At 39.2% G+C, this 13,636-nt stretch overlaps 1 protein-coding gene across 2 annotated transcripts in view; it reads right to left on the bottom strand.

The window, feature by feature from the left end:
* galnt13 (polypeptide N-acetylgalactosaminyltransferase 13) overlaps positions 1 to 13,636 on the bottom strand; it is a 433,026-nt gene that overhangs the window by 137,477 nt on the left and 281,913 nt on the right. For both annotated transcript variants that reach the window (XM_072579362.1, XM_072579363.1), the window contains exons 7-8: positions 5,983 to 6,100; positions 1,386 to 1,566 (exon numbers count right to left, since the gene is read on the bottom strand). In XM_072579362.1, the coding sequence (XP_072435463.1) occupies positions 1,386 to 1,566; positions 5,983 to 6,100 (299 nt within the window). The remainder of the gene's footprint in view (positions 1 to 1,385; positions 1,567 to 5,982; positions 6,101 to 13,636) is intronic.

Here is a 13,636-nt window from a genome sequence, read left to right as displayed (position 1 = left end):
TGAACATGGCACCTTTGGTAAGATATTCCAAGAAAATATGCTCGGTCCCAAATCAGAATTACTTCAAAAAAACTCAACATAATTGGGACTGGATCAAAAAAGTACAAGATTCAGCCCATTATTGTTACAACATGGCAGTGAACCCTTCTGCTAATTAAACCAAACACCAAGAAAAGCTTACCTCGCCTCATCATCTGTTAAAATGAGTTACAAAGAACTCCCAAATTCCACTATTTAAAGAAAATAATATCAATTTATTCCTTAACTCTAAAACTGAATGTTAAACACCAACTATTCACCACTCATAGCCTCTTAACTGCTTATTACTTGCTTCCAAATCTATAACAATGTACTGTTTCAATCAAAAACAACACTTATTAAAATTACATCAAAATGATGCAATAGCTGTCATTATCGGTGTCTGTCTTCTTCCTGCTGAAAATCTCCCTGGGTCATCTTTCTTTTATTGTGAATATTTTTCAAATGAAACAAAGTATCTTTGATAGAATGTCTTCTTGAATGGCAGTCTTTCTTGATCGTAGTTACTCTGTCAATGGCAGTTACTCTGACTGGCTTTCAAAATGCCTGTTTTTTATACCTCCAACATCGGATCATCTCATTGGTTCAATATTGGCAAGAAACAATAAATTCAAACTCAACTGGGTTTTAGTATCCTGGGGCATAATTTAAACTGATTGGTTAAATTCAAATTGTTGTCAAAACAGCAGCCAATTATTTCACAACCACATGTTACATATTTTTAATTTTCCAGTATACTAAGACTGCTAGCTAGTCATCACAGATGCTTGTCAGCTCTCAGTTCAGAACATCATTCACTCTGTCTTAAAGGCACAGTACACGTATTCAACTTCCTAACATTATCAAGATTACTACTCCAGTAACATATTCTCATATAATGGATTTATTAAACAGTGAGAGAATGTTATGTTCTAGCTAGTAAAACAGCAAACTAAGTTGTGTAAGAATAATATCCAAGCTTCTCCCAAGACATTTGTTTTTATTACTTAGACGATAAGACTAAATACATTTACATTGAGGAGATCATCATGAAGCAAAATCATGTGTTATGGTACAAGGGAGACATGAAAGCTAGAAAACAGTACTTGACTAAAGATCTACCTTCATAAAAGCCAAAATATCATATTAAAAATTATATACCAGCAGGCTTTACCAATAAATTTCAAACTATTTATGACAAATAACATGACAGCAACCAAAAATATGCAAACTCATAAATACAACATATTGGAAAGAGACTTACATCTCTTGAAATGTATCACGAAAAGATGATTATCATACCACATCGTAATACATTTAAATGAAGGTCAGTTCAAAATAAATTATTTCCGCAATGGTTAGTGTACCTGGTGATATAATGTAGAAGAAGTCTTTGAAGTCATCCATCCATACTTCTGCTAGACGTCTATTGTTCTTGTTAATAATATGTCCCGTACCACCAGGGAAAGTGTATGGAGTTGCCTTGCGGAACACATGACCAACATGCGAACAAGTAATAATTTCCAAAGAACCACCACACTGCCATATCTGGGAAAACACAAAGAATATTATTTTCTGTATTGGTATCCATTTACCAAAATCATATGATGACAATATTCCACCATCTCATCAAAATCAATAGTACCCTCCTGCACTGTGGTGTATGGAACTCATCTTACATTATATTTGACACGATGAATAATAATAAACAACTTACACTTCTCAAATGTGACTCTCTTCAATGAATTCTTTTCAAAAATTGCAGAAACAAATTCATAAAATTCATCAAGAACTTCAATGCTTATAGACAATGCACATCATTTTATCAACAGTAACAAGGCATTTTGGGTCATGGGCCAGTGTATTAAAATAATAGTTAAAGCGTAATTTAATTTATATTGTACTAACATTCAACATCCCTTTTTCCTCATAAATTGTGTATTTTGCTTCAATAATTCTGAAATTGTTTCTTGAAATGAGGAACTTGACCTGGGCAGAAAGCCAGGGAAAGAAAGTCAGTTAAGAGGACTTCTATTGGATCCTTATCACACCACAGTGTGCATAGAATTTAAAGATGGAAATGATTTTGGGTGAATATCCAAACTGCACAGTGATGAGATGTTTATTTGAATCAAAAATAATTATTATTATTCTAATCCAATAAGGGGATGAAATATGAAATATTCCCATCAAACAGCCTTTGAAATATCAGGTGCAATCTTAGAAGAGCCTGAGTGATACAGGTCATGGTAAGATTTGTGCAACATTACACAAGAAGTCTGGCAAGACCTATCTCGATGCCAGAAACAGTGCAGTGCATTTTTAATTAAATTCTGGGAGACAAGGTAAGATATTTACTAGAAGGGAGATTATTGTTTTTTACAAACTCTTAGCTGCACATCTTGCCTGACAAATATGCAGCTTCCTGTATGACCACTCACCAGGAAGAAATTAGACAGAATACTTGACATGGAAGTCAGAGCAGATAACTGTCAACTTCAGCTCACTACTGACTGCAAAGAATCTCCATGTTGGTAACCATGCAATGGCATCACAGGGAACAATCCATGTAGATCAATTACAAGTTCCCTTCATTCACAGACGTTGGCATTTAATAATTACTAACTTTTCATGATCCAAGTAACACTTCTCCAATCCACTTGCAGCATGCTTAGGGAGTGTAAACAGAGATAAATGGGAGAGAGGTGGAGCCAGGGGGAAGGAACTGGGAATGTGATAAATAGATGAAGGTGGGGCGTGATGGTGATTGGTCGGAGAGGAGGGTGGAGCTGATAGGTGAGAAAGAAAATGGACAGGTAGGGCAGTTCAAGAGAGTGGTACCTAATTGGAGGGTTGGATCTGGGATAAAGTTGGGGGAGGGGAGATCAGGAAACTGGTGAAATTTATATTGATTCTTCGTGGTTGGAGAGTCCCAAGGCAGAAGATGAGGTGTGCTTCCTCCAGGCATTAGGTGGCTAGAATTTGGAGGTGGAGGATGCTCAGGATTTGCATGTCCTTGGCGGAGTGGGAGGGTGAGCTGAAGTGTTTGGCCACAGGATGGTGGGATTGATTGGTGCATGTGTCCCAGAGATGTTCTCTGAAACATTCTGCAAGTTGGCATCCTGTCTCACCAATGTAGAGGTAACCACATTGACAGCAATGCACATAGTAGATGAGGTATTTGGATGTGCAGGAAAATCTGTGTTGGATGTAGAAGGATTCTGTGGGGCCTTGGATGCAGATGTGGGGGCTGGTGTGGTCACAGGTTTTACACTTCTTGCGGTTGGAAGGGAAGGTGCCGGGAATGGAGTGCTGATTTTTGGAAAAGTTCAAGCCATCTTCTTAATTTTTTTTATTTACTACAAGCTTTTAATATTTTATATACTTGGCTTCAAATGTCTTTGTTCCTGTTCATTTTTCACCATGTGGAAAATACTTTCATTCATCTTACCTATCAAAATTAGATGGTACCCACATTCACATACTTAATTTTATTTGCCATTATATTACCTACTCTGTTAATCTACTTCAACTCACTGCTCTCATTCCTACTACATAATCCTCCATTAATTATGCATAACCAATTCTAAATTTATGCATATACTTCCAACAGAAATTGTATTTACCAAAGTAAAACAAATCACAACTACTTCTTTTCTGTCACATTTATGGGCTTTCAATGTCTCTCCTATGAAGGACTTTGAGATATTGATTATGTTAAAGCCAATACTTATATGCAAGTTTGTTTGAAATTATACTGACAGGAAAATTATTCCATGTCATGTACAATGACCCACTTCTGCTTCTTTGTCTTTTAATTGTCTCTCAAAATAAGGTACACACAAATTTCAGTTTCAACAAATGTCTCCAATACATCTGTTGGTGCACATTCCATCACTTACATACTGGTGACAAGGGTGTGGTGCTCAACTTAAGGAAAATGTGCTAGAGAAGGCAGGCATATCCATTTGTCCCCAGTTAAATGTGGGGAAGGAGACTGCTATCAGGACTGAAAGGGAATTGCACAGTGTTTAGATGGATAATTTTGGTGCAATTTAAGATTGACAGTTTTGCGACAGTGAATTATTTTCCTCAGTTTCTACTGATGACTGGTAATAGAGGGAAATCCATTCGATATACTCTTGAGAAAAGCTGTGTGATGTGCTTCAGCCTTTATCATACTGGGCTAGAGGTGGATTAAATCTCTAGAATTTTCTCCAGGAATATACCATTGTTGATTTGGTATCATAGAATCCCTATAGTGTGGAAACAAGCCAGTCAGCCCATCAAATCTACACAGAATCCAAAATAGCATCCCAACCAGACCCATCCCCACTATCCTATCCCTGTAACCCTTAATTTCCCATGGCTAATCCACATAGTCTGTAGAACCCTGGACACAATGGGCAAAAATATGAGGACTGCAGATGCTGGAAACCAGAGTTTAGATCAGAGTGGTGCTGGAAAAACACAGCAGGTCAGGCAGCATCCAAGGAGCAGGAAAATCGATGTTTCAGGCAAAAGCCCTTCATCAGGAATACAGGCAGGAAGCCTCCAGGGTGGAGAGATAAATGGGGGGTGGGGGGCTGGGACGAACGTAGCAAGGAGTACAATAGGTGAATGGGGATGGGGATGGGGATGGAGGTGATAGGTCAGACAGGAGGATGGAGTGGATAGATGGGAAGGGATATTGGCAGGTAGGACAGGTCATGGGGACAGTGCTGAGCTGAAAGTTTGGAACTGAGGTAAGGTGGGGGGAGGGGAAATGAGGAAACTGGTGAAGTCCACATTGATGCCCTGGGATTGAAGTGTTCCAAGGCGGAAGATGAGGCGTTCTTCCTCCAGGCGTCTGGTGGTGAGGGAACAGTGGTGGAGGAGGCCCAGGACCTGCAGAGAGGGAGGTGGAGTTGAAATGTTGGGCCACGGGGTGATGGGGTTGATTGGTGCGGGTGTCCTGGAGATGTTCCCTGAAGCGCTCTGCTAGGAGGCGTCCAGTCTCCCCAATGTAGAGAGACCGCATCGGGAGCAACGGATACAATAAATGACATTGGTGGATGTGCAGGTGAAACTTTGATGGATGAGGAAGGCTCCTTTGGGGCCTTGGATGGAGGTGAGGGAGGAGGTGTGGGCGCAGGTTTTGTAATTCCTGCGGTGGCAGGGGAGGGTGCCAGGACGGGACGGTGGTTTGTTGGGGGGCGTGGACCTGATCAAGTAGTCACGGAAGGAACGGTCTTTGTGGAAAGTGGAAAGGGATGGAGAGGGAAATATATCTCTGGTGGCAGGGTCCATTTGGAGATGACGGAAATGTCGGCGGATGATATGGTTAATGCGAAGGTTGGTAGGGTGGAAAGTGAGGACCCAGGAGGTTCTGTCCTTGTTACGGTTGGAGGGGTGGGGTTTGAGGGCGGAGGTGCAGGATGTGGATGAGATGTGTTGGAGGGCATCATCAACCATGTGAGAAGGGAAATTGCGATCTCTAAAGAAAGAGGCCATCTGGTGTGCATGGCCAATCCACCTAATCTGCACATCTTTGGATTGTGGGTGGAAGCCGGAGCACCTGGATGAAACCCACGCAGACACAGGGTGAATGTGCAAACTCCACACAGGCAGTCACCTGAGAGTGGAATCGAACCTGGTGCTGTGAGGCAGCAGTGCTGACCAGCTGTTTCATTAAGTTTTGCTTTTATTGTAATCTTTCAACTTCACTTCAAAGTAAGTGCTAAATCTGCACTAACCTAATTCATAACCAACCAGGAAAACGTTTTGTTTTGATAATTGAACATATCGTTATGACAGTCGAGCTTATGCCCGAAACGTCGATTCTCCTGCTCCTCGGACGCTGCCTGACTAGCTGTGCTTTTCTAGCACCACACTTTCAACTCTGATCTCCAGCATCTGCAGTCCTCACTTTCTTTTATATCGTTATGACAAAAACATAAGTAGCAGGATAATCTACTTACTTACCCGAAAAGACATTTCCAGGTTCTCTCCACCCCAAATGTCCATCCCTGCGTCATATGTTCCAATTTCTTCAAAATAATCCCTATCGATAGAAAACAAGCCCCCGGCCATGGTAGGTGTCCTAAAAGGAATGAAAAGCAAAACATATTTGATCCCTGGCACAGTCTTTATAATAAATACACTAGCCTAGTAATGTAAGTAATTTTGATATAATAAATAAACATTAGTGTCCAAAAATAGATTGGTGATTTAAATTCCAAGAGAAGTTTTGTTTTATTTCCTTGTTCTATACAACTTATTCAGCATTAGGAATGTTAGTTGAATTTATATGTCTGTTAAACGGGACATGGTTGAAGATCTGTCAATACCATTGGAGAATTTACTATTTCTTTCAACTGCATCAAAACAAATCTCTTAATAATAACCAAGTGGCCATACATCACTGAAGCTCCAAAAACAATTATCAAGAATAAAATTTATGATAATTTTGTTACAAATAGGAGAAAAAGATCAAGGAGCCCCAAGATACCAAACTCTTAAATATATGAAACATTCATCCTTGTATCTTAACTTCACAGAAATAGCCTAATTTTAAAGTGTACCATCTTCTGTTATTCAAAACAGTAATTTGAATTTTCTTTCTTGCCATTAAAAATAAAATTCATCCTGATATGGATTAGGACAGAATACTTAGGAACAGCAGCATGTGTGGAGCTACTTAAAAACACCCATACACACTATTTTTAAAAACTGCTATTGCTACAACTCCACATGTGTGTCAATTAACCAGATTTTTAATGTATCAATATCAGAAGCAACACATCCTTTTGAGGGAATCTGAGCTTTGCGCAGACATTGACAGCTTTACATTGTTAATTTTCTGAGAGTTTATTTTGGCAATATCTCAAAATTCATTTGTACAGGATGGACAGGTATCAATTTTTTTATAATCTCTGTACAATATGAGGGGCCATAAAGGAAAGGCAGGGGCTTGAGTTGATATGGAGCAATGTGGGTACAGGATAAAGGTGTGAGGGGCTGTGGAAGATGAGAGCTAGAGATTCTACAACAAAAACTATCAAATGCAATCACAGACCTGAGGCAGTCCTTTTGGGTACTTAGGAACAGGAGTAGGCTATTCTGCATATCAATACTGTAGTGCTATACATTATGATCATGGCTGATCATCCACTTCAATGCCCTTTTCCTACAATATCCCCATATCCCTTTACATCATTGGCAGAAATTTGTCAATCTCGACATACTTAATGACTGAACATTGATAGCTCCCTGGTGTAGAAAATTCCAAACATTCATAACACTTCAAGCAAAAAATTTCTCATCTTGATTGGGACTTGCTCTTTATCTTTAAATGTGTCACCTGTTCCCAACTACAGGAACATCGAACCTGCACGTACCCTGTTTATCCCTTTAATTATTTGGCAGGTGTCAAGAGATCATCTCACTCTTCAGAACTTTGGAGAACATCGGCCCAGTTTTCCCAAACACTCATCATTGGCCAGTCCAACCATCACAGGAATAGATCTACTGAACCTTTTTGTACTCCCTTTCCAACAATAATATCTTTCTGTGATAATGAGACCAAAACTAAACATAGTACTCCATGTACTGACCAACAAGGTTCTATTTAATTGAAAGCAATATTTCAAATTTCCTCATAAACTCTTGTGATAAAGGCTGACCTACCATTAGCCTTCCTAATTGCTCCATGTATCTGCATATCAGCCTACAGTAGCTTATTGGTAAGGACACCGAGTCCCTTTCTACTCCCCTTCTTGAACAGGGGAACCACATTTGCTATCCTCCAGTCTTCTGACACTATTCCTGTAGACAATGACAATTTAAAGATCAATGCCAAAGGCTCGGCAATCTCCTCCCTGGCTTCCCAGAGGATCCTAGGATAAATCCCATCCAACCCAGGGGACTTATCTATTTTCACACTCTGCAGGATTTCTTGCGAACCTCAATCCCACCTATTCTAGTAGCCTGTATCTCAGTATTCTCCTCGACTACATTGTCATTTTCTAGAGTGAATACTGTCGAAAAATATTCATTTAGTGCTTCCCCTGTCTCCTCTGACTCCACACACAACTTCCCACTACTATCCTTGATTGGCCCTAATCTTACTCTCGTCATTCTTTTATTCCTTAAATACCTATAGAAAGCCTTGGGGTTTACCCTGATCTTATCCACCAACAACTTCTCATGTCTCCTCCTGGCTCTTCTGAGCTCTCTCTTTAGGTCTTTCCTGGCTATCTTGTAACCCTCAAGCACCCTAAATGAGCCTTCACATCTCATCCTAACATAAGCCTTCTTCTTCCTCTTGACCAGAGATTCCACTTCCTTTGTAAACCATGGCTCCTGCACTCTACAGCTTCCTCCCTGCCTGACAGGAACATACTTATCTAAGACACAATTCCCCACAGTAGGCTATTGTACAAAATGCAGAGGAATGGGATTGTGGGAGATGTAGCAGTTTGGATCAGTAATTGGCTTGCTGAAAGAACTGGTGGTTGATGGGAAATGTTCAGCCTGGTGAACTAGTTCAGTTACTAGTGGTGTACCGCAAGAGTCGGTGTTGGGTCTACTGCTGTTCGTCATTTTTATAACCGACCTGGATGAGGGTGTAGAAGGGTGGGTCTATGTTCTATGTTCTATCTATACTTCCCAGCCTCTTATCATTTAAGAAATATGTCTCCATGAAAATAGGGCCTACAGGGTACAAAAGCAAGGAATTTATGTTAAGTGTTAATAAAGTATTGGATTGACTTCAAAAGACATGTATAGGGAAGAAATGAAGGTGTTAGAGTGTGATTGCAGCAAAAATTTACAAGAATGATTCCAGGAGTTAGTTACTTAAGTTTAGTGAATAGATTGGACAATAAGTAGCTGTTCTCCTTAAAGAGGATTTAATAAAAATGCTCAGAATTATGAAGGCTTATTTAAACAAAGTAAATGAAAAGAATGTATTCCAATCAGCAACAGGATTGAGAATCAGGGTACACAAATTAAAGTGAATAGCAAAAAAAGGTAACATGAGGGAGATTTATGGTTAGGATCTGGAGTGCTCTGCAGCGAGCCAAATTGTTCTTTTAGAGAGCTAGCATTGACTCAATGTGTTGAATAATCTTCCTCTGTACTATTAGTACTCTACAATTCACCACACCTAGCAATTTGGTGGAAATAGATGAAGAACAGGAGATGAGTCAAATGGATTAATTTCAGCTTAGACACTGTCTTTGTTTTTCAAGAGAACTAGTTCAGGCGCAGAGCAAAGGGGAATTCTGGGAATTATCATATTAGGTCAGGGCAAAATTACATGGTAGTTGAATAGAAAGTCTCAACTTTAGTAAGAGTGCATAAGATCCTTGAAGGGGTTAATTCAAAGTATAAGAATGCAAGTTTAAAATAACTTGTTCATGAGTTTTGAGAAGATTTGTAGCTCTGGTTGAGGTTCTGGATGTAGGTTTGCTCGCTGAGCTGGACCTTCCAGCTCAGCTAGTAAACCTACATCCATAACTTGTTCATCCTGGACCATACTTTAGTCAAGTGCTTCACAAGGCCAAAACATCTCTTCAAAGAAACTATAAATTCTGCAAGATGTTTCTCACAAGTAAGATGGAAAGGCCTGGGACAGACAGGATCATCTTTGATTGTTAATTTATGCATCAAACTTGGCAAACTATTTTCATATTTCAGTAATCTTCCTGGATGGCTTAAACAGCTGATAACAAGGAGATGCAGACAAAAAAAGCTTTGTAAATAGGCGTGGAAATCAAGGAACTGGCCATGGGGAAAAATACAGGAGGAAAGCAATTGTAAACATGTTAGATGTATAAAGCCTTAAAAGCAGACAAGTAGGAGGCTGGAAGAACACAGCAACTCAGACAGCATCAGGAAATGGAGAAGTCATCGTTTAGGGTGTCACCCACCTTCAGGACTTGCACCTGAAATGTTGCCTGGCTCGCTGTGTTCTTCCAGCCTCCTGCTTGTCTACTTTGGATTCCATCATCTGCAGTCTTTTTTTTGTCTCTAACTAAGGCTTAAAGGCAGACTTTTGCCCATGGCTGAGACAGAGATTGACAACTTGTTGGACATTCTGTATTAAGGGAAACTTTGCAGGACAATGTGGGACCACCAATGTCAAAAACTAAGTCCTGAAAGGGGGGTGTAAAAGATGTTGCAAAAGAATAACAAGCACTGCAGTTGGAATACAGTAGTCTTCCCATGACCACAGGTGATACATTCCAAGACCTACCACAGAAGCCTGAAACCACGAATATTAGTGAACCCATTCATTTAAATGGGAAATGTACCTTCCCAGCAGCCCCTTAGTCCCTGGTTCTGGAATATTCTACGTAATATGCTCAGGCCACCGTAAACCGCAGGTAACTGAAACCATGGAAACAGACTCCAAGGATACAGCGGTGGCCATGTAGTGTGAGTTAGTCAATTACCTAGGACTGAAAATTCCACTACCAAATTGTTTGACACAACCTAATACCATATATATTGGTTTCCAAATTTAAAGAAAGGAAGATCTGGAATGGGATCCTATAGTGTAATGAAAGAAGGGGCAGGAGAGGAAATTCAGGGGATGTTTGGTTGTTTTGGAAAGAAAGCTTTAGTTTTGCATTCCATCTTATTCCTGGAATGTTTAATGATTCATTTCATCTTTGAAACACATTTGAAGTATCAAGATATGCTTGTTGTTATGCATACATAATTAATCAGTGACAAAATACAAAACAAGATCAACGTGAGGAACATGACATGCATGGCAAAATCAATTCTTAAAACAATCAATCCTAAGGTATAATTATTCTATTGTATCTGAAATAATACTTACAAACCACTGTACAAGGAAATGTTCATTTCTTTCCACTGGTTTCAGTTTAGTCCATTATAATAGAATAAATAGATCCCTCATTTGACATGTAAATATGAGTAAAACACTACTCCAGGACAATGAATAGTTGACTCATTGTGCAAATAGTATAGGATTTACTGCCCCATATCCATTATATTTGATCTGTGCTTGTTGCAGAATTAGGAAGGTACTTGATACTTCTCAATTGAGATCACTCAGATATAACAAGTTTACGTTTCTTCTAGGCCTATGAGGCTCAAAACTGTGAACAATACTACTTATATTCCATGGTGTATTGAAGAAAAACAGATTAAATTAACAGATGTTAAACACAACTGCTAAATAATCTCTTAAGTATTCTTAAGTAAGAAAAAGGAGAAACCAGCAAAGTATTCATTGGAGGTATTTATACATTTAGATTACATGATGGAATTAGGAACAAAATAAACCTTCTTGGAGCTTAAAAGGTTATGAGGAGGTTTAGTGCATGTTCAAAAATATGAAGGAGAAACTATCTCCAGTATCACAAGGTGGATAACCAGAGAGCAAACCTGTAATTGAAGATAACTGAAAAAAGGAACCAGTAGAGAAAAGAGGACAAAATATTTTACATAGCAATCTGTAATGGACCAGATCAAACCCCCTCAAAATGTATTAAGAAGATAGCCTAGACTCTTTTTTTTCTTATTTTAGAGGTCAGTGTAAGGCACTGCATTCATGATGCAATTTAATTGGTTAAACTACTCGACTTTAAGAAAAACACACTTATTTATAAATGAAGAGGAGGTGCCAGTGTTGGACTGGGGTGGAGAAGGAGAATCGACGTTTCGGGCATAAGCACCCGAAACATCGATTCTCCTTCTCCTTTGATGCTGCCTGACCTGCTGCACTTTTCCAGCAACACATTTTTAAGCTCTGATCCCCAATATCTGTAGTCCTCACTTTCTCCTCGTTGGACTGGGGTGGACAAAGTTATAATTCCCCCAACACCAAGTTACAGTCTAACAGGTTTATTTGGAAGTAATAGTCTTCGGAGCACTGCTCCTTTGTCAGATAGCTAGTGGGACAATTTAGAGCAGATGATCATAGTGTCATGCAGCTAATATAATATATTGAACAAACCTAGTTTGCTGTTATGTTTTTCATCTTTTAGAATGGGTTGCAGGTTTCGATTCATTAAAATGTAAGTCCCAGAACTTCTTTCAAGTCATATTCCTGAGATAACTTAATGTTTTATAAAAAAGAGTGACATCTCAGGTCAGACAATGCATTAAAGGTGTAAGGTTAGAATCTGTAAGTATTCCAACCTTGAGTCAGACTGATCACACTCATGCGTACACTCTACCAAGCGTGCGCGCGCACACACACACACACACACTCTCTCTCTCTCTCTGCCTCACATGCATGACACACACATATAAGTCTATGGTGTGAATTTTCATTTGCAGAACTGGATTTGCAGAAACATTCGATTTTGCTCAAACAGTACACAGCCTGCAAGCAGTTAATCCATGTGACATTTTATGAATTCCTACTTTGGAAATAGAACCAGTCTGACTCAACATTGGAATATATACACTCTAACCTCAAACCTTTAATGCAATGTCTGAGCAGAGATGTTACCCTTTTATTAATAAAATCAGAAGTAATCTCAGGAATGTGACTTGAAGGAGTTCTGGGACTTACATATAAATGAACCAAAACCTGCAATCCATCCTAAAAGATTAAAGACTTAACAGCAATCTAGGTTTGTTCAATATATCGTATCAGTTGCATGACACTATGATTTTGTGCTATAAATTGTGTCTTCTGATCCTGCCCCACTAGTTACCTGACAAAGGAGCAGCGCTCCGAAAGCTACTACTTTCAAATAAACCTGTTGGTCTATAACTTGGTGTTGTGTGATTTTAACTTTATTTTAAAATAACAGTTAAATACAAAAAAAAATTTGGCTTAACTGTAACTCTACCTAAATACTTAAAATTATATATGAACTACTCCTAATTAACTGTTCCAATATAGTAACAAACCAGAAACATACACTTGGCAAAGACAAATTCAGTGAAATAGATTGTCTTACATGTAATTCAAGCAATAGGAAGGGAACCCCAGTTTCTAGCTGCAACAGAGATAGGAACAAGAGCTTCCTCATCAAGATTCCAGTAACTGCTAAAAGTTAAAATTTAAATTTCTGGTTCTGTAAAGGCTTAATCCCACCCATTCAGGCTGCTTCTATTGTTCCAACATTAAAAGAAAAACTCAAGGATTTATAAGCTGTTAACTTTATTGGCTTCGAGCAGACTACTCGGTACTTCTGTCTCAACATTTCTTTATGAACATACCAGAACAAAATTCACCTCTTAAAGTCATAGTATCATGACAACCCATGATCTGGATTGCATTTTTTGAAAGAGACCTGAAAGCAGATTCACAAATAACTTTCAAAAAGAATTGGATACATAATTGAAGAGAAAACATGTTGCAAGACAATGGGGAAAGAGCAGGGGAGCAGGACTGAGTGCGAACAGCAGCTGAGTTTAAACGAACCAGGAAGGCTACAGCTAAGGTAAGACAGTTTGTTTTAAAATTACTTACCGGTAGCAGGCAGTGGTGTTTTTTATTCTTCACAGAAAGAGCGGGAGCAGCAGGGGGAAGTGACGACGACCAGTGGGGCAGCCGGGAAGGAAAGCAGTGAGTGTATAAATCAGGAAGGCGGCTAAACCCGAGACTCTACAACTGTAGTGTCTCCCACCCGCCCTCCTCCTC

The sequence above is a fragment of the Chiloscyllium punctatum genome, chromosome 10 (assembly GCF_047496795.1).
Source record: "Chiloscyllium punctatum isolate Juve2018m chromosome 10, sChiPun1.3, whole genome shotgun sequence".
Lineage (NCBI taxonomy): Eukaryota > Metazoa > Chordata > Chondrichthyes > Orectolobiformes > Hemiscylliidae > Chiloscyllium > Chiloscyllium punctatum.
The sequence above is the reverse complement of the archived record's forward strand: the minus strand, read 5'-3'. Positions and strand labels throughout refer to the sequence as shown.